At 37.2% G+C, this 18,753-nt stretch overlaps 1 protein-coding gene and 1 long non-coding RNA gene across 3 annotated transcripts; one reads left to right on the plus strand and one right to left on the minus strand.

Moving 5' to 3' along the window:
* On the plus strand, positions 1-1,357 carry LOC113282019. The gene is made up of 2 exons (XR_003326490.1): positions 1-724; positions 958-1,357. It is a non-coding gene; the product is annotated as an uncharacterized LOC113282019 (long non-coding RNA).
* A 1,717-nt stretch (positions 1,358-3,074) lies between these two features.
* Positions 3,075-16,857, minus strand: LOC113282018 (transcription initiation factor TFIID subunit 2-like). 2 transcript variants are annotated; one of them, XM_026530936.1, is made up of 25 exons: positions 16,697-16,857; positions 16,301-16,622; positions 16,043-16,188; positions 15,608-15,674; positions 15,166-15,365; positions 14,882-15,035; positions 14,577-14,661; positions 14,339-14,430; positions 13,368-13,493; positions 13,203-13,256; positions 12,696-12,764; positions 10,186-10,283; positions 9,714-10,061; positions 9,487-9,574; positions 9,197-9,322; positions 9,046-9,102; positions 8,354-8,433; positions 7,834-7,876; positions 7,237-7,323; positions 6,956-7,045; positions 6,812-6,870; positions 6,146-6,236; positions 5,896-6,061; positions 5,634-5,817; positions 3,075-4,642 (listed from the first exon to the last, which is right to left on the minus strand). In XM_026530936.1, the coding sequence occupies exons 1-25, from the start codon at positions 16,810-16,812 to the stop codon at positions 3,373-3,375; spliced, it is 4,218 nt and encodes a 1,405-aa protein (XP_026386721.1). In that variant the 5' UTR covers positions 16,813-16,857; the 3' UTR covers positions 3,075-3,372. The 2 variants fall into 2 exon arrangements, with proteins under 2 accessions (XP_026386721.1, XP_026386720.1); XM_026530935.1 differs by having other exon boundaries at positions 5,896-6,067.
* Positions 16,858-18,753: the final 1,896 nt, after the last annotated feature.

An 18,753-nucleotide genomic window follows, 5' to 3' on the forward strand; every position in this document is an offset into this window, starting at 1 on the left:
GAGAGGTCTTTGTGTGAGAACAAGAAACCTACTTGTGAAACTTCCCTAGAAATCAATTAGGGCACAAACTTCTTTAGAGCTTTCTCTGCATTTTGCTGGATCATCCTAGTTCTTTATTCCAGAGGTTCATGGAACACTCAATACTGTAGTTTCACATCTAGGGTTTTTGATTTCCAGAAAAATTAGGGTTTTACTGTTGTTGGAAACGAAGGGAGATATACAGTGGTAAGGAGTGACGCTTCGGAGATAATAAAAACTGTCTGTATAATTTTATTTTTAAATTATTTTTTGTGATACTATTTTCTGTTTTGTAATTAATTTATTTTTGGAGATCTAGTGAAGATCTTATACAGTACCGGCGTTAATGGCGGATCTTGTTTGATATCTTTCCATCTTTCTTTTTATCTCGAATATCCAACCACTTCTCTCTTTACTGAAGGAGCTAGTAGCTACTACTAATAATAATAAGTACCTAAACTAGTTTTCTTTCTTTGTTCTACTGTTTAAATGTTGGACTACAGCAAACCCTAGTTAGTAATGAGTTTTTCTTCTTCTTTCTAATTTCATTTCTCATTCTCATAGGAGTTTTTCTTCTTCTTTCAACTTCCACTTCTTCCCTTTCTGCTATTTGTACTTCTTTTCCTGACTTTGTTGTCAAAATGAAGCAGTTTAAAGCCTATTTTCATGGGTTGGAGATTAAAGAAGAGCATCATGATGAAGACAGGTATATAGAAATAACGCACATATATGATTTCTTTTGAATCTGAGCAAAAGATTGTTTTTACTTATTTTTTCTTTTTTCCAGTTTTTAGGGGTTCACTGTATCATCTTCTTCTTCTTCTTCTTAAGCAAACAAAAGATATACAGTATTTGTTTTACAGGTACTGAGAGCTAAGTATATATATTTCAGTATGAAATAACCTAGATTTTCTTGTTTTCACAAAATCTTTTTAAAAGGTGGGATCTTCTCTGAAGGGCAGGTGGTGCTCAGCAGACTTTCTGAAATTTTTTAAATAAGGGTTACCACCGTTCAACAGATTCTACTAAGCTACTTGATCTACTTGACTTATATTTGGCAAAATGAAGAAGTTTCAAGTTTTACTGATTTATTTGGAGGGAACATGAAAATGATATCAAGAGAGAGATCATCAAATGAAAAAGAAAGGAAGGAAAGCAAGAGATAATGTGGATGTGAGGCTACTACTGGTTCTATACCAATCAGGTGACAAAATGTGTTGCAACTCTTCGCCGGCGAAGAATCCGGCAGGCTGCTGTGCATTTTCATTCTATACTAGCCGGTTCTCATTTGATTATGTTCATTGCATACTGCTTACTTTACATACCAAACAACAAGAGAGATCATGAAAAAGAAAAAAAGGAAAGCAATACAAATTGTAGATGTGCGGGGCCGCTGGTTCAATACCGAAAAAATGTGTTGCAACTCTTCGCCGGCGAAGAATCCAGCAGTCTACGGAGCATTTTCATTCTATACCAGTTGGTTATCATTTAAGTTTGTTCATACATACTGCTTACTTCAGATACCAAAAAAACAAGCCATTGTTTGTGGTAAAAGAAACTTAAATGAGAAAATCAATGGATGTTTCATGGAAAGCAACAACAATAATCTGAAAACATATTCTGGAATTACCATCTGCTTGCATATATACTCTGCTACAGTTTTAAACTTAATTGGTATCCATCACTATATCCTTCAAACTAAATATTGCAAGCAAATCTTTTGCTGTTGTCAGTGGAATGCAAAGACTACTAGGCGATCCCTGAAAACGAGTCTCATTATTAACTAGTCTCTAATACTGAAATTTATGTTTGTAAAAAAAAAAAAAATAGTTAGACACTGGGTGCATATCCTTGTGCTTCACCTCTTTTGGCCCCTAAACATTTTCTCGTGAATGAAGCAACAATTCGTTTTCCCAACGGATGAAACAAGTTGGGAGTTGATAAAGAAAGTTGTTTTTGACGGTATCATTTGCGTATATCCACACTATGAGTATCTAACGCCTATGCATCTTAAATGACAAAGAAGAAAGAGAGATCAAAAAGGGGCAAGTTAGCTAGGTGTTCACTGACCTGGAGTATTGGCTTGCCTTGGCTTTTCATCCCTCCCTACCCTGGCTTCCCCTCTCTCGATTTCTACCCGTTCATTAATTTTAAAACTTCGCTAGAAATGGAAACTAAAGGTTATACCAAATGCAGAGGGACCGGTATCTGTATATATATACATAGTAGAAAAATAATTAACATCCAAATCACATTAATGAAGGAAGGGTTACCCATGTAATGCAAACTGTAGGTACTGACGTACTGTAGGTTAGGCCAATTTAATAAATAAAAAAGAGAGTAAGTAGTGACGGCGACAAATTCATTTTGATTGGGAGAGGTTGAGGAGGAGCCCGGGAAAATGGGGCACAAGAATCAAAATTGCTATTCGGAATTTTGGTGTATCTTTTCCCAGTATTTATTATAGAGACAGAGGTGAAGTGCAACCATGCCGTCCTGTGCAACTGTCTCAATTTTCTTAATCTGGCCATGTCGGAGTACTGTATTGCTAACAAGCACAAACTAGGAAGGCAACATCATTAGGCCGTAGGTGGAACATTCTTAGTGGATCAAAAAGAAAGAAAGAGAACGAACTGAAGAGAACTCGTTCTTTCTAGCACCACATGGTATAAGTTACTCAAGTCGAGCACCTGAATTATGTTGGCCCCAGACAAATTTTCTTTTCTAGCTTAGGTGGTAATTAACAACACGCGGTGATCATATCAGATGTCTGCAATTCTCAGATAAAAAAATAGGAACTACAATAGATACGACTCATGAGGGAAGCTACAGAAATTCAGTTTCTGTAATCAAGAGAGACGACTAGCCTGGTGCAATTGCAACATTGAATGGCGTTAAATGCAAAGTTAAGACTTTTTGTCTATAAATGGACTTCGTATCCAATCTTCTTTATGAGATTTTTATGTCCAAGGGCAGGAAAGACCATCATTTGCTCGACTTTGATTACAAACAAAAAAGAAAAAACCAGCTTAGGAAACTAGCTTACATACAACAAGTTTCAGGACTTCATTGTAAATTAAATTAGATCTTCAATAAAGAGCTCGTGTCCTCCAAAGTCCAAATTCTGTCCTTACATCATTTCCTTAGTTCTCGCTTACTTTCTACTACAAATACAAAATCCCACCCAACCCTTGATACCAACCAGAAGGAACCAAAGCATAACCCCCTAAAATCAAGGTTAAACTCTGACAGACCCACTAAAAAGCCCAAAATATTAGACAAACTAATTTCTGCACCACTCATGGAAGACTAAAACTACAGCCGATTATACACATTTTAAGTGATATGTGCTTCCTAAGAATTGTTCAAAGTTCGTTTGATTTTTATACGTATTTTGGGAAGTGAACTACCCTCACCATTATCGCCAACCCTGGTTTCTTCAGTCTTTATCGCTACCTTAGATCCACTTGATTCAATTGGTTTTAGCTGGACCTTCGCTGATTTTACTATTGGATTTCCCTCTATTTTAACACGTGGTATTTCTGATGGAGATGTCTCTATTTTAATACGCGGTTTTTGTGATGCCTCAGCCGACCTACTCAGCAACTTTGTCATCTCTGTCTCCTTCAGTATTCCCTCCTTCAATGAACTCGAGGCCTGAAGAGATTGCAGCTTTGTCATCTCCCTCTCCTTTGGCTTCTCCTTCTGTTTCTTTTCTTTCTTTAGGCGCTTCTTCTCCAGGTATTCGGGATCATCACGTCCTTTATGGCCTTCTTTGTCTTCCCGTCGGCGTTTCTTGTCTTTATCTTTTTTCTTCTTTTTCTTTTCCTTGTCCTTCTCTATCTCTATAATAGGTTCTTTCATAGCTGATGGCTGTCGTCCCTCGTGATCATATCTCTCAATGGACATGGTTTCAAGACTCATGTATTTCTTCACCTCTGTCTCTCCCTCTCCCTCACTGCCCTTGATGCTAGGTGAGAAACAGTCTTCAAGCTGATGCTGCAGAGGAGTGGTAGAAGCAGCTTTTCCCGACTCAGCAGTGAATTGCAACTCCTTCCTGATTTCATCTTCATCACTAAGAATTCTAACACTGCCAATGCTAGCAGTCATTCGGGAACCAAAATCGTGACACGAATTCACTTCTTCGAGATTTTGATTGCTGGTGCTCACGTTTTCTGTATTCCTTGGAGGTGCATCGACAGACATGGAACTACTTGCCCCTCTCTCTAGCACATCATTTTTTCCACCTTGTGACTTGTCAACCACTACATGATCAGCTTCTTCTGCTCTACTTGATGCAGCAGATTGTCTGACTCGAATTTTAACAATGGGTCTTCTTCTCTCACTACCATTGGAAACACTATCTGCTTCCTTTGAAAGATCTATCACATTTGCTGGAGTTTCAGGCAAGTTGTTGATTGGTACTACAAGTACATCCGAAAATGGTTCCTGAGGCCTAGATATCCTTAGCTTCATAGCAGGAGCAGAAGCTGGAGGTTGAGAAATATCAAGAGCATGAGCAATATCAAGAGCGAGAGCAGGTTTATTCTTCTGTTCGTTACATGTCTCTGGATCTCCCATGGGAGGTATGTGAATTTTTGGAACGCCGTGAAGTGTTGGTCGCCTAAAGTTAGAAATTGATTAATAGTCTCAAAAAATTACCATGACCTTTAACTTTTCTTTTATTAATGACAATGATGCTTGACAAAGGAGAAACTAATGCAGTTCATCATACTTTAGTAAAGTTTTCAAACCAAGAAAATATGGCAAAGCAACACTTTTTTTGAAGGTTAAAACTTAAAACTTGTAGACCATTTTGATATCTGACACTGTAGAATAAACATCTTCTCAAACTGATGGCCAAATATTGAAAACCTTAACACGCAAAACACTATATGTCGCGCACCTTCATAGTTCAAAAATTTTGCCCAAGCCTACATGGCATTCAGTGATTGGTGAGAGCATCACTGTCAGCCCGACCCCACTCAGTCACCAAAATGCTTAGACAAAGAAGGGGTCGGTTGGTGGTGAAGTGACCACTAAAAACTTGACACTTGACCAGCGACAGGAAAAGCTGATTTGAATCTTTACCAAATTCACATGCAAAGACTATTCCCACGAGAAGTTATTTCACTGTACTTTCTCCTTCGCACAGATCCTATATTAAAGCTTATTTAAAAGAAAATCTTTAAACACGCCTAATGAAGTGTGCATGCATGTCATTTATCAGATCATAGGGGTAAGCATGTCTGAAACTTATTATTTTTGCATCTAAAGATAAACGTCGCCAAGTTGATATTCACATGCATACCCGTTTAAGCTGAGCACACAGAGCAACCTATGCTCACATGGTAACGTTTTCTGGCTCCTCAGACAATAATTATGGCACATTCGTTGCGAAAAAAATAATCATTCAGTCTAACGAAAAGTGGCACAACTACCTAAACCAGTATGCGGTTGGAAAAACTAAGCATGAAATCAATATTCTGCAGGACTGCACAGGATGTTGCAATATATGTGGTAAAAGAAGAAGCAAGCAATCAAACAATTGACATGCGAACATGAGAAAAAGAAAAAAGCAAACAAAACCATGGGGTGCTTGAAGTTTGACTCACCTCCCTGCAGCGAGTTGTAAGATGCAAAATAAGTGATGCCGAAGGAAGACATTATTAAAGGCTTTACGACTTTCAAGCATACAAAGCAAAGCCAGGAGGGTAGGACCCTTAATATCATCTTCAGACTCAGATGCGAGACGCAACTGACACAGACGCATTGCATGGACAGCCAACTTCACCTGGCCTAATGTCAAGATGCAATTAGGGCTCAAGAATATATCACTACTGAGTACTGACATAAAAGACATGAACAGTATCTAACCTCGCAAAGACACCTCTTCCATCAAATAACTTAAGAACAATGACAATGCAGCATCAATGCCTTTACAGCTGAATTCAAGATCAAGAAGAGCTCTGCTGGCTTCGATTCGAATTTGCCACATAGTGTCAAAACTACGAAATGGTTTGATAAGTTCAAACACACGTTCCTGCAGCTAAAGAATATATATGAGGGTTCTGTCACAAGTAGACCAATAGCATGCATGTCCTGTATTGGGAGAAAAACTACTTACAAAAGGAATGGACACTGAGAGCTTCAAGGCTATCTGTGTGAGCGTGCGAATACAACTGACAGTCAAAATTCCATTGTAGCTTGGCATCAACCTGTACAACATATCCATGTAATTAATACAAATTCTAGCTGAGATGCTACCTACTACAGCACGAAATGATTAGGATCTAAAAAGGCAGATTTTACCCACTTTCTGGATGATGATTAATTAAAAAAAGCCTCTATAATAATAAGAAGTCTAACCCACTGTCTCTATGGATTTCCTCTTATTAAACATAGTACTGGACGAAATTAATCCATGGGATCACATTCTTATTCTTCAATCTAGCTCAAGGAAAACGGAGTGATATTTATAATATAACATGTCCACTCTCTTTGTTTCTTATAAGATTGGAAATGGTTAAGAGTGATAGGGCGAATCCTGGAAACTATTATCTCATGACGAACTCAAATTGGACAATACTGGCGAATTTGCACAATGTAATTAATGTAGGACTGTGGATACAACAAGATAAAAATCATGCATTCTTACATCCAGTGTCAGTTTTGTGGCCTCACCACATTGCAAAATTTAAATTCGAGCGTGGTTAAGATCTAGATTCAACGTAACAATAACTGGACTAGTTGCTAAATACCACCCAATCCACAATGTTTTAAATCAAAGCACCTGTCGAATTGTAGAAGTCGATCGATGCGTTTGAGAAGAGATGATAAAGAGAGTATATTCTGCAAACAATAAAACGCAACACATAAGGAACATATACTACATCATGTATCTATGAAGTTGAAAAGAAGAATTTTATGCACAGACCTGTTGGCCAAACTCTAGTTCCCCAACTGACTGGACCAATGCAGAAAGCCAGTAAACATCTGAGTAAGGATTGCCATTGTTATCGTTGTACTGTGGGGAAGTAAAGCAAATAAACCACATGAGTACCAACTGTGTGAGATATGATGTTCTGAAGTATTAGATTGCCCTGTTATTATGTTTATGATGACAATATTATTTCGATTCATTGATTCACACATTCTCAGTTCATTGGTTGAATATTGATAATGGACGCATTGTACTGCATTAACGTCGGCACTTGCCTTCAAAAGTTGAAGGACAAACTCCACTGCTTCTCTGGGGCTTTTCTTGTCTGTTGTTCTGACCATGGCTATTGCATGTGGAATGGCCTGCAAGAATATAACGATGAACATTTGGTTGATGACAGAACTGTCAAATCTATCAACATTGAGGTAGTGAAGAAAAACAGCTACGATAAGAAAAATAGAACCATCGTCTTCAATGTGAGCAAGCCACGCAACTCAAATTTGGCGGCACTCTAGTTAAGGCATTAAGCCAAAAGGAGATCTTTGTCAAGAAGAATATTCTCAATTTGCTGGTTTACATAAAGGGTGTGACAGACTGACGGCAGCAATAGCACCTAAGGAACCGCGCTTACATCAGCTTGCTCAACCATGAGCAGCCATGATGTGTAAACAACAGATATCATACCAGGGATCTTTATTTCAACTGAACATCTTGAGAAGAGTAAATACTGAAGTTTGGAAACTAAAAAATCATTATCTTGAAAATCTTGAAAAGACAGTAAACTTTAACCTTCTTGCAGATTAAAGCAATAGTAGAGAGATCGGCTAGTGTGATAGAACCCAAATAATATAAATCCTACCTCAATGCATTACCTCAAGAACGAAGTACTCGGGAAAATCATGGAAGTCATTTGGCCTGGAATGTGAAGGAAGAAATCTCAAATTAAGAAATTTTAACCAAATAGTTTCGCTACAGACATGTATATCAACTAGAAACAGGTGACTCGCATGCGCAATCTCAATTACCAAGGACTGAACCTGACTGACACTAACATGGTCTTTTACAACCTAACACACGACAGGTGGTAGGGGGTAAAATAATAATTTGGTAGTCAAAAAAACCTGAGCCATCTGTTTGTATATTGAATGTATTCTCTTAGTGGAGACAACTACACTCTCAAGATGCAGCATTTGCTCAGGAAACTTGGTAACCTTTTAGATCTCAAAAACTTCTGCCTATTCTGTAGGCTTATTCCAGAACTTTTCAGAAGGCCAAGTTTAAAATGAATCTAACTCCAAAATAATACCAAGGTGACCAGCAAAATTACAAGAATGCAATTAACAAGACTCCTAACAAATTCAGAAACTCCGAATTACATAAACTAACTCTGACCTTGGCAGTCCAATTTCGGCATCAAATCTTCTGCTCTTATAAAATTTGACAAGATGAAGTAGACCAGCCCAATCTGTCTCCTGCAACATCAAGAACTGAAAGAATTAAAAGCAAGACCCGTACAACGGGAGCCACTTAAATAAGAGAAACTCAAAGAACTTGACCACAAGAGCTGGTATTATTATTTTTATGTTCAACTGGCCACAAGGCCTGTAATGATAAGAAGGCAATTTGCAAACCCTTAGTGACTGCTTACAGTCAGTAATGAGCTGAGAGCAACGCTTTCAGTATCAGGTTGACTATGTCCACAACTAACTCTTTTCCTACGAGGAAAATAGTTGATAGCAAGATGAACCTAAAGGAAAATCAAAATACCAGCCAACTCCTATTTTCTTGTCGCCGAATGGATTACTAGGCGAAAATTAGACAAAAAACACAAATCATGTTTGTTGAAATAAGGAAGTTGATCACGTGAAACAAGTTTGTAAATAAGAAACCATCTTCAAAACAGCTCATGAGGTACCACAGGCAGTTAATAAATTGCATTACTCCAACTTACAGGAGACTTTATTGTGGAGTTCAGTACATGACAAGCATCAAACCGTTAAGAAGGCAATTAAGAGTTACATCAACTTTTAGCCAAAGATTTGTTACCCAAACAACAAACTCAAGCAGGGAAAGAATATGAATACCTCAGAAGCTGTATGAGCCAACGCAAAGGCTGCCTCAATGCGAACTCTCCAAAAAGCCTAGACAACAAAAAGAGAGGGAAAGATACAAGATATTTAGTTCGTAAGAGCAGACAAATCATATAGAATTTAACTACCAGAGGCTAAAAGAGACCTTTGAATCACCAAGGAAATTATTGAGAGCATTAATAACTGCAAAGGAAAGCTGTGGTAATGTCATCAAGGTTCCAATAGCTTGTGCTTGAGCAACAACATCTTTGTCCTTCTCTAATTGATTAATCTGACATAACAACACGTTAAACTAAGACAACTTTCCATATTACTCAAACTAAAGCCTGCGAAACATTATTGACTTGTTGTCATCCTAAGGTGATCACTAAGATACCCTATTATATACAAAAAGAGCATCTAAATTTATAACTTCTAAATTATCATGATTCTTACCCACATCTGAACAGATTGGTTAAAATGGATTTCAGCAAGATATTCCATTTCTGGATCTGCCCTGAGCCACAGTAGTGGAGACTCAGCACTGCCACAAAATGAATAGAGAACAAATCTCAGAAAGAATACGTACACGGCATCTTTTTCAAAATGCAGGATAGGATATCTTAGACACTGAAACTATGAATGAAAAACAGATAATAATAATTAAAAGAAAGAAAACATACTTAGGACGCATATCTGGAGTAGGAACAGCATCAGCATTATCATCAGAGCCATCTGGTTTGGAACCTTTTTTAATCTTTTGAATGCGTTTTGCAGCAAGCCTTGAGTGACATTGAATTTCCAGCAATTGCCAAGTCTCTCCAGCCATGGGTAAAACTGGATGGTCATACATCCCATCAAGTTCATGAACTCTAATGCTCATCATCCCAGGGCATCCCACACCACTTTCTCGGGTTTCAGCCTCAGGGTTGGCTTTAGCAACTGAGGCAATTGCATCTGGTGATGCTGTGCAACCCCTCAACACGGCCAACTCGACCATATTTTTGCGTTTGTTATAAGACAATCCCATCCTTGAAATAAAAAAAGATAGATTCAACACAAAGATAAGAGTGCAACAGAGACATCGTAGACAGTGCTGCATGTCTTCAGCAAATTGGAAAGAAGGAACCGAATAAAAGAGAGTCCTGATAGAACCTTAGTACTGGACAGCCACAGGATCCCACCCAGCGTGGAAAAAATTCTTTCAGAAATGGTCGTTCAAGGTTGCCCACCTTGTTAGCCAAATGACGAAACTGCAGTACCATAATTAAGAAAAGGAAAGTGTCATGCCTCGATGCCTCATAAAGTCATGCTTAACCAAGAAAACTACAGTGGAGTAGAGCTGTCAACGGGGCAAGCTAGGGTCAACCCGGCCCTAGCTTGACAAGCCATGGACAGGTTAGGGTCATCCCTAGCCCTAGTACTATTCATGTACAAGCCAAAAACCCCAACCCTAGCCCTAGACGGGTTGGCTCTAACAGGCTGCGGGTTGGCTTGTTAAATGGGGTGGTTGAAACGTAAAATCACTTAAATGTATAAAAAATTTAGTGGGCAGAGGGATCACTACTCCGTAACCCTAAATCAAATGAAATTTGGATTGTATTAAATCATTTAAGGAAATATGAACTTTGATTTATAGCACAAAACCCTAAAATTCTTAAAATTAGTAACTTAAAATTCCTAAATTAGTAACTCACATGAAATTGACGGGTTGGCGGGTAACCCGCGGGTTGACCCCAGCCCGACTTGTTTTTACTAGGGCTAGATATGACAACCCTAACCCGGCTTGTTTAGACAACAAGCCAAGCCGAGCCGGGTTAAAACAAGCCAAGCTAGGTCCAACCCGCGGGCCGGGTTAGAAATTGACAGCTCTACAGTGGAGTAACATCCAAATATCCAACTGTTTATCTTTTCTGATTCTGGTAAGCTAGTCTCATTTATTGATGGTCAAAGATGAATGATTTTATAATCATAAATTATAATTATGATTTCCAGAATAAAAACGAACTGGATTTTGCAGAGACAAGTTCACTAAACATTGCCCCAATGCTCAGATCACACACAGTTCATACCCTTTTTTACTGTCGTTAAAAACAAATCGTAGCTTCTTGAAAACCTTGAGCAAGTTTTCCTTTAGAATCAAATACTGAAGACATAAATCATAAATGAAACAGGAAGTAACTTAGTGAAAGTTGTGACACTAGGGGTCCCATTAATAGATATTGCAGGCAAGGACACTTGGTGAAAGTTGTGATACAATAGTGAAAACAAATTACAATCTAAATAATTGTCATCAGTGTTCAATGCAATTAATATGGAAAACAAAGTTACTAAATGATAACAAAGGAGTTATTCAAATGATCTATATACATTATAAGCCGGAAGTCTTTTTGGCTTTGGTTCCTAGAGATAAACCAGGCTATTGTAACATCCACACCCTCCAAATTTGGGCAATATCATTCTTGTAAAATCTACACTGGTAAAAGATAAAATATAGCGAGGCGGCTATAGAATTTGAGCTTCATTAAGGTGTGGGCGGAGATTGAAACTCCAGACTAGGCAGGCGCATTCATAAATTGTGCCTAGTATAATGGGCGGAGTTTAAATTTGTGCCTCCCATCAGGCTCAGTTTTAAGCTGTGCCTGATGCCAAGCACAGTTTAAAACTGCAACTGGCCATATTTGCAATTGTTAAATTTACTTGCCATTATCTGGCATTTAGATTTAGCATATTTGGCAATTGTCAAATATGAACTCTTCCCCTGTGAGCAACATATGCCAAATTTAGCTTTTTAGACTAGCATTATGGATGCTCTAAGGATTGAAATAGATGTTAAGACTTAAAAATTCTCTAAGTGTCTTTACTGAAACAACCATATCTACAGATATAACTATACAGGAGTGTTTAGGGATACAAACGACACTTGACACTTACTCTTCCACAAGATATTTGAGTGGCCTCACCCTATGTTTTAATCTCAATTTGTTAAATCCTACAGCTTTAAAGACTATATGAATACTTATTTTTCTGTGTCTTTACTGAAACAGCCATATCTACAAATATAACTATACAGGAGTTTTTAGGGATACAAACGACACTTGACACTTGCTCTTCCACAAGATATTTGAGTGGCCTCACCCTATGTTTTAATCTCAATTTGTTAAATCCTACAGCATTAAACTATATGCATACTTATTTTCTGTGACTTTTACCATAATGGCGTGATTACATAATGGCATGATTACAATATACAGATTTATGAAATTGCACGGCCATAATTGGCCATTTATACTTTTCTTATAATATGTGGTTACTTAATCTCTTACAAATGCACATAGTAATTACTTTGAAACTGAGTTTCCTATACAATCCCACTAAGTTGTCACTTCTCCAATTAGAGTTCCTAGCCTCTCATACTTTGTTACTAAAATTTATAGCGGGTGTCAGGCACATAGTATACAGAAGAATATAGAGTAGTCAAATATATACCTGAACTCTGGTATGCAAGTTTTACTCTTAGTTTTGCTAATGGCTAAAGTTAAGACAAACTAATCCCTAAATTTTCTAGTAAGCAAATACTATGAGACCAAACACATGGCTCAAAGAATGACAAAAAGATACATGGCAAAAAGAAACATAAATATACTGTGATAGGATGTCATCACCTCCTTTGTGCTAAGAGTTCTCAAGGGGCGAGTTTTATCCTGAGGCTTGACAACGATCATCTGTAAAATCTGAATACCGAAACACACAAGATGTGACGCTGTCAGGCAACCCAGAATCCGCAAAACTGAAGTGCTTAATTGTATTAATTAACAGCCTATGTAAATCAGCACCCGCTAAATGCTACATGGGTAGCACATTTCTCAATTAACCTCAGTCCTGAATAAACACGACAACACAGAATAGATACCAAGTGTGTCGACAAACTAGTTACAGTTCAGCTATTTTAACTACCGGAACAAATAACGTTTATGTAAACCCTGTGGTAGAATTGCAAGAGTGAAATACCGCAAAAATAACTAAAACTGCTGCAGCTCTGAATTTAGAAACTAGAGGAAAAAGACATGCAGAAACTAGAAAGTGTATGGTCTGAAATTGAGAGGGAGAGAGAGAGGACAAAAAAACAAAGAATGACATCAGCTTTAATTGCCTCTATCAGTCTCATTCACCTTGCAGAAAGTATCGGGACCCATCTGCTTTTCCAACATCTGAAGAACTGCCACCTATTATAAACATTATTAAGAAAGATATTACAGCAAAATTCGCATACCTAAGTAACAATAGAACTAACTTGGAGATACTGACACACCCGTAGAAGTGCAAGGTTTACTTACAGACTTCCATGTTCGGATTTTTCCATACAAACCGATGCAATGAGTACCATACAATTCCGTAGAAGCAGCAGAAGAACTCAAAGCAGTAGCACCATCAACATCTGCTCTACACACAGCACAGTTTGCCTGCGCTTAACAAGCAAAGAAATCTGAGCTTGCAATCAAGGAAAGATACTTCTAACTAGCAGTTAAGGAACACACGTTATAACCGCAGACTAGCAAGTGATTGCTCGAAGAAGTATTTTGTATACCAGACAGTTGGCATTCAACACTTTCAGAAAACTATGAGCTGAGCCATTGTAGCGCTTATCTACTGGTTACACCAAATAACATAAAGCCTGTGCATCCTACTACAAGTTTTTATGTAACAACTTCCAGATCTCCATATAGCAACCTCTAGATCATTTACTAAAGCGCATATAGGAATGTGAGAAGATCTTCCAAACTATTCAATGATGCGTCAGTAGTGAATCTAGAAGTCATCTTTTGTCAATGTATGTTGTAAAATCATCAAGGGTTGCAAAATACGAAAGCAGTAATATCTAGGCTGCAAGTATTAACATGGAAACTTCAACGAGAAAGACATAAGTCTGGGAATAGCAGATACATGGGTAGCAATGTTCCAAATTTTTCTATCATGCAGAAAATAATTTGTATGGGTAAATAGGTCCTCAATGAAAACAACTGTGAAAATGCCCCTATTAGCTTATTGACCAAGCAACCATGACGCAGGTTGCTGAGCTTATACATTTAGTGCCTGCACATATGCATGAATTCCCATAAAAATATATGCTAAGCAATCTGCATAATGGGTTCATGGTTCCTTGATCAATAAGCTAATAAAAGTGAACTTTCACATACCAAGCACAGCAATAATCTCCTTACTAATAAACACTAATCAGTACTGATGGTAATTACCTACTGAAAAGGAACACAATCTGTATATGTACAGAGCAAGGAAGAAAAAAAACCTTGTGTCGACGATAACGAGCTTCATTATTCCCAAGGAATCGCTTGATAAAGGTATCCGTGAGATAACAAGCAAGACCATCGAGCAGCCATTCTGTTAAAAGCAACCAAATAAATTATCCAAAGTTTAAGATATCGCACAACTAAAAATAACTACAAAAATATATAAAAATAAAAAAACTCTAATGTATATATGCTCTACTCGTAAAACCATAAATTGGTGCTTTTTTGACAGCTTACCGTCATTTGGTGTCTCAGCAGTGATGTACACCCCAAACCACTGTCTTGCTAAGGCATACGCCAGCTTTACCCTGGTCTCTAGTGTCTGTTACAATATAAAGAAAATTACTATTAACTGAATACAGATGCAACAAGCAAGACAAGCCAGCCAGTAAATTTTTGTTGTAGATAAATTGATAGCTTGAAAAATGAAGGAAGTCATATACTAAGTGATCTCGCAAGTTGATATAAAGCAGGTCTTGTGGGCAGATATTGCTTACACATCCACGACTACAGTTCCAATATAAACAGACATGTTAACATACCTGATCTAGAACCTTCTCATCAAATAGAACTTGTGAACTAAAGATACTCAAGGAAGCTCCCAAGTTAAGTGAAGATACTGTAGCTTCTGGTTCAATAAAAATTTGCTTGTATGATCCAAATGGAAAGGATCTAGCGAGATAATCTTCATAGTGACTGACAAAAAAAAAGTAGGACGACCATAAACCCAATTCATCAATAAATATAAGATGCCATCTATTATTTTACAGGAAGACGACATGGAAAGCGTAGATTAACAATGACAACAGTACGAGAAACTCTCTACCTGAATGCACTATGGAAGAAACCAATTGTATTTCGAACCTCTGAGACGTTAGACGACAAACACATGTGTGATATACTACCACTATGACGGTCAGGAAAAACTTCAAATGGTCCAACTGCCAAAGTAATCCACCCAGCACTAACAGGAACACTTAATTTATAGACATAGGTTTTGCGAGGAGGGTAATCCTTGCTTATGATCTGCACAGAGAAATGGGAAGAAAAGAAACAAAAGAAAAACTCGAGATAAGTTGATGCACTGATGCTTATATGCAAAAAGAAGGAAATTCAATTATAATAACTGAAGAAGAAACTGCAAAAGCAATGGTTGTGATTTCATCTATAAATTACTTTACAAAAGGTTTTAAGGGAATGAATAAAAAATAATAGACCCTTAGGTTCTTTCCACAACCTAACGAGTAACACGAGGTGACTTATCTCACCTGATGAACTAAGGTCCCATTGCTAACCGCCACAAGATTTTCAGGAACAGTGAATTCCAGATCATAACTGCACATTCAAAATCCTTTTTCAGTAACTTTCTTGCAGTAAATGGTCTTAAATATTACTTGTTTGCCGTAAAATTGTTCACAATAGAGTAAGAATATATGGTCTTTCTTGAGTTTTTTCTCACACTTGGATTATATACACGGTGCATTTGTTGTTAGTAGTATAAATAGTACCTGTCAGCTGTCAGTACCCGTCTTATATTAATTTTATTGAATTTCATAATGAATGTACACAATACCATTTTTCTCATGGTACTAGAGCTTGTTTCTTCAACAAATTATTAACTTACAAGTTCATGCTGATAAGTGATATGACTAACATAGAGAAGGAAAAAAAATGAAAACCACTGAAATCAAGACCATACATACCAGCAAAGTTGCGAGCTACTCTCCATACAAGGAAACCAGCAATGAGCTCTCCTAATTTGATTGTTAGTATGCATCACATTACTCCCAAAATGAACTCCACATTCTGCTTTCTCTATCCGATAATCAATCCGAAACATTTTCACATTCTACACCAATCACACAGAAAAAAGTTTATGTATAACAAATCAGCTGAAACAAGCCATACAACTAAAAACCTAACCAACCATCCATCAAAAATAAAGTAAAACTTCAAATTACCTGCTGTTTAGAATCAGTTTCAGATTGAGACCCATTTTCTGCCCTAATTTCGTTTTCTTTGACCATCTTAATCAACAAATTAGGAGTTATTTCTTTATCAAGAGAAGACATATAAGTTGAACAAGCAGCATCAGCAGCTGAATTCGTTGATGAAACAGCAGAACACCATCTTCTTTCATCATCAATAATAGCTTGATAATGTGATGAATGTTCAAACTCAACAGTTTTATCTCCATCAACTATAACATTCTCTATAATCATATTATCTGCGTGTAACCCTATAATTCCATTCTCTGGTACACTAATTTGTAACTCCGTATACCTACACACACATTAAAAAAAAAATCAGAAAATTTACACACAACAAATTTGAGCTTAAATTTTAGTTAAACTTACCCGTGTATGATTTGTTTGTCGATGTCGATTGAGAGACAGAGTTTTTGATGAAGAACTACCGCTTTGTTACTGTCTGATTTTTGATCTTCATTTTTAGGTTTACGAGGCTTTGCCATGGTTTTGTTTTCACTTAGCGGGATAAAAAAATCAGATCTCTCTTCTTCTTTTTTCCTCGCTGGTTCAAGAAAGGGGGAGTTGTATTTATAGATGAGTTTCTTGAAACAAGGGGATACGACCTAGTTATGCTTGATGATGGTTTTAGCCGTTCATCTTGGTGAATCGGTGACGAGTAAGATTTTATTGGACGGTCGATTTTGACTGACCGCAGGTTTGGACCATTTGATGTGGCTCAGCCGTGCGGCTACAATTATATTGATTTTTTTTTTTTGAAAATATATACATCGAAGAAAGTAGAGGTCGATAATCATATTGATTGAGTCTCATCTATTACCAATTCAGAAAGAGAAGTTATCCGATGACTGAATCTGTTAGATTAACTCCCTATGAAACTGTTAGAGGAACGCTATTTAAATTACATGCTTCATGAGCTTTGACGGTGTCAAAAGCTATTGTTGGAATTAAAAAACTAGGTGCTTGGTCTATCCAGAAAGTTGTTGTGTTGCTTTTCCTTCCCTTCTTTGCCAAGAGATCAGCTATTCTGTTAGCTTTTCTGCATACTAAAACCCGAAAAAGAAACTAGATTGTCTGTTATCTTCTTTACTTCTTCAAGAATGGCTAGACTTTGTCATTGGATTGTTGAAATCTTTCCTTGTAAGTACCTCATTACTGCCTGATTGTCACCTTCAATGAGATTTTGTAAGTTATTTGAATTGGCCCATTTAGTTGCCTGCAGTATAGTTAGAGCTTCTGCTTCTTCAACTGTGGTAGTTCTGAAGATGCCTGATTCAACTCCTTTGAAGTTTCATGTCCAATTACGAAGAATAAAACCAAACCCTTCATTCGTACTGTCAGATAACCAAGAAGCACAATTCAACTTGAAAGTGTTAATGATTGAGAAATTCTAATGTGGTATTGGTTGTAGAGTTCTGCAATGTGATACACTCAAACTATTCAAATTTATTGGATGTCGGTAAGCATGGTGTCTAGTAATATCTAGTGTAAGTTGATCAGGTGTTCTAGATTTCTCTTCAAAAATCCTAAGATACTTTCCCTTCCAGATAAACCAGCACTTGGTTGCTGTCAGTGCCATTGAGATAGAATTTAAATCTCCTGTTATCCATTCATTGTATTTGTGTAAGAAAGAATTATTAACAGAGCTTGAGTTATGAGGTGCTCCTTGTGAGGCCATTGGTGGCAGATTCCATACAGCCTTTGCATATTCGCATTCAAAAAACATATAATATGTAGATTCCACGACATCATTAAAAAACACACATTTGTTTTCCACTGCTCTTAATTTTTGTCTAGTAGGGAGTGCATCTTGCAAGCATTTCCAGATGAACAGTTTGATTCTCTGATAAGTATCCATGCTCCATAACCCTTTCCAAAATTTCTTTGTTTTGTTAGGAATTGTGTTTGATGGATTTAGCAGTCTACCATACAATGATTTTATAAAGAATTCTCCATTTTTAGTTAAATTCCATCTTAGTTTATCTCTTTTCAACCTTCCTTCATCATTAGTATAGAGTCTTATGATAGTAATTTGTTGTACAATTGAATTGCCAAACAGAGATTGTTTTTTTATAAAGAAGGAATTTTATTGATTAATTGCAAGAAGTGTTTTGATCTTGTGCAAGATTTTTGTTAAAGGGAGAGCAAAAAGTGATCCGAAGAGAGCGAAAATAATAGTTGACTCACTGATTCTGTCGATTTGGTAATTTTACTTGACTAGGACTAGAATACCCTTAGCTACACACGCACTGCTCGCACTCTATACCCAAATTAATCTATACAAAATCACGACCACAACAACGTCCGTATGTCGTCATCTCTGTACCTCCATTACTTCCTCCACCACCACCACAATCCGTAGTTAAACCAACAAAACATAGTTCAAGTAGCAATGGTGAGCCATGATATACATACATATATCTTGC

The sequence above is a fragment of the Papaver somniferum genome, chromosome 5, assembly GCF_003573695.1.
Source record: "Papaver somniferum cultivar HN1 chromosome 5, ASM357369v1, whole genome shotgun sequence".
NCBI lineage: Eukaryota > Viridiplantae > Streptophyta > Magnoliopsida > Ranunculales > Papaveraceae > Papaver > Papaver somniferum.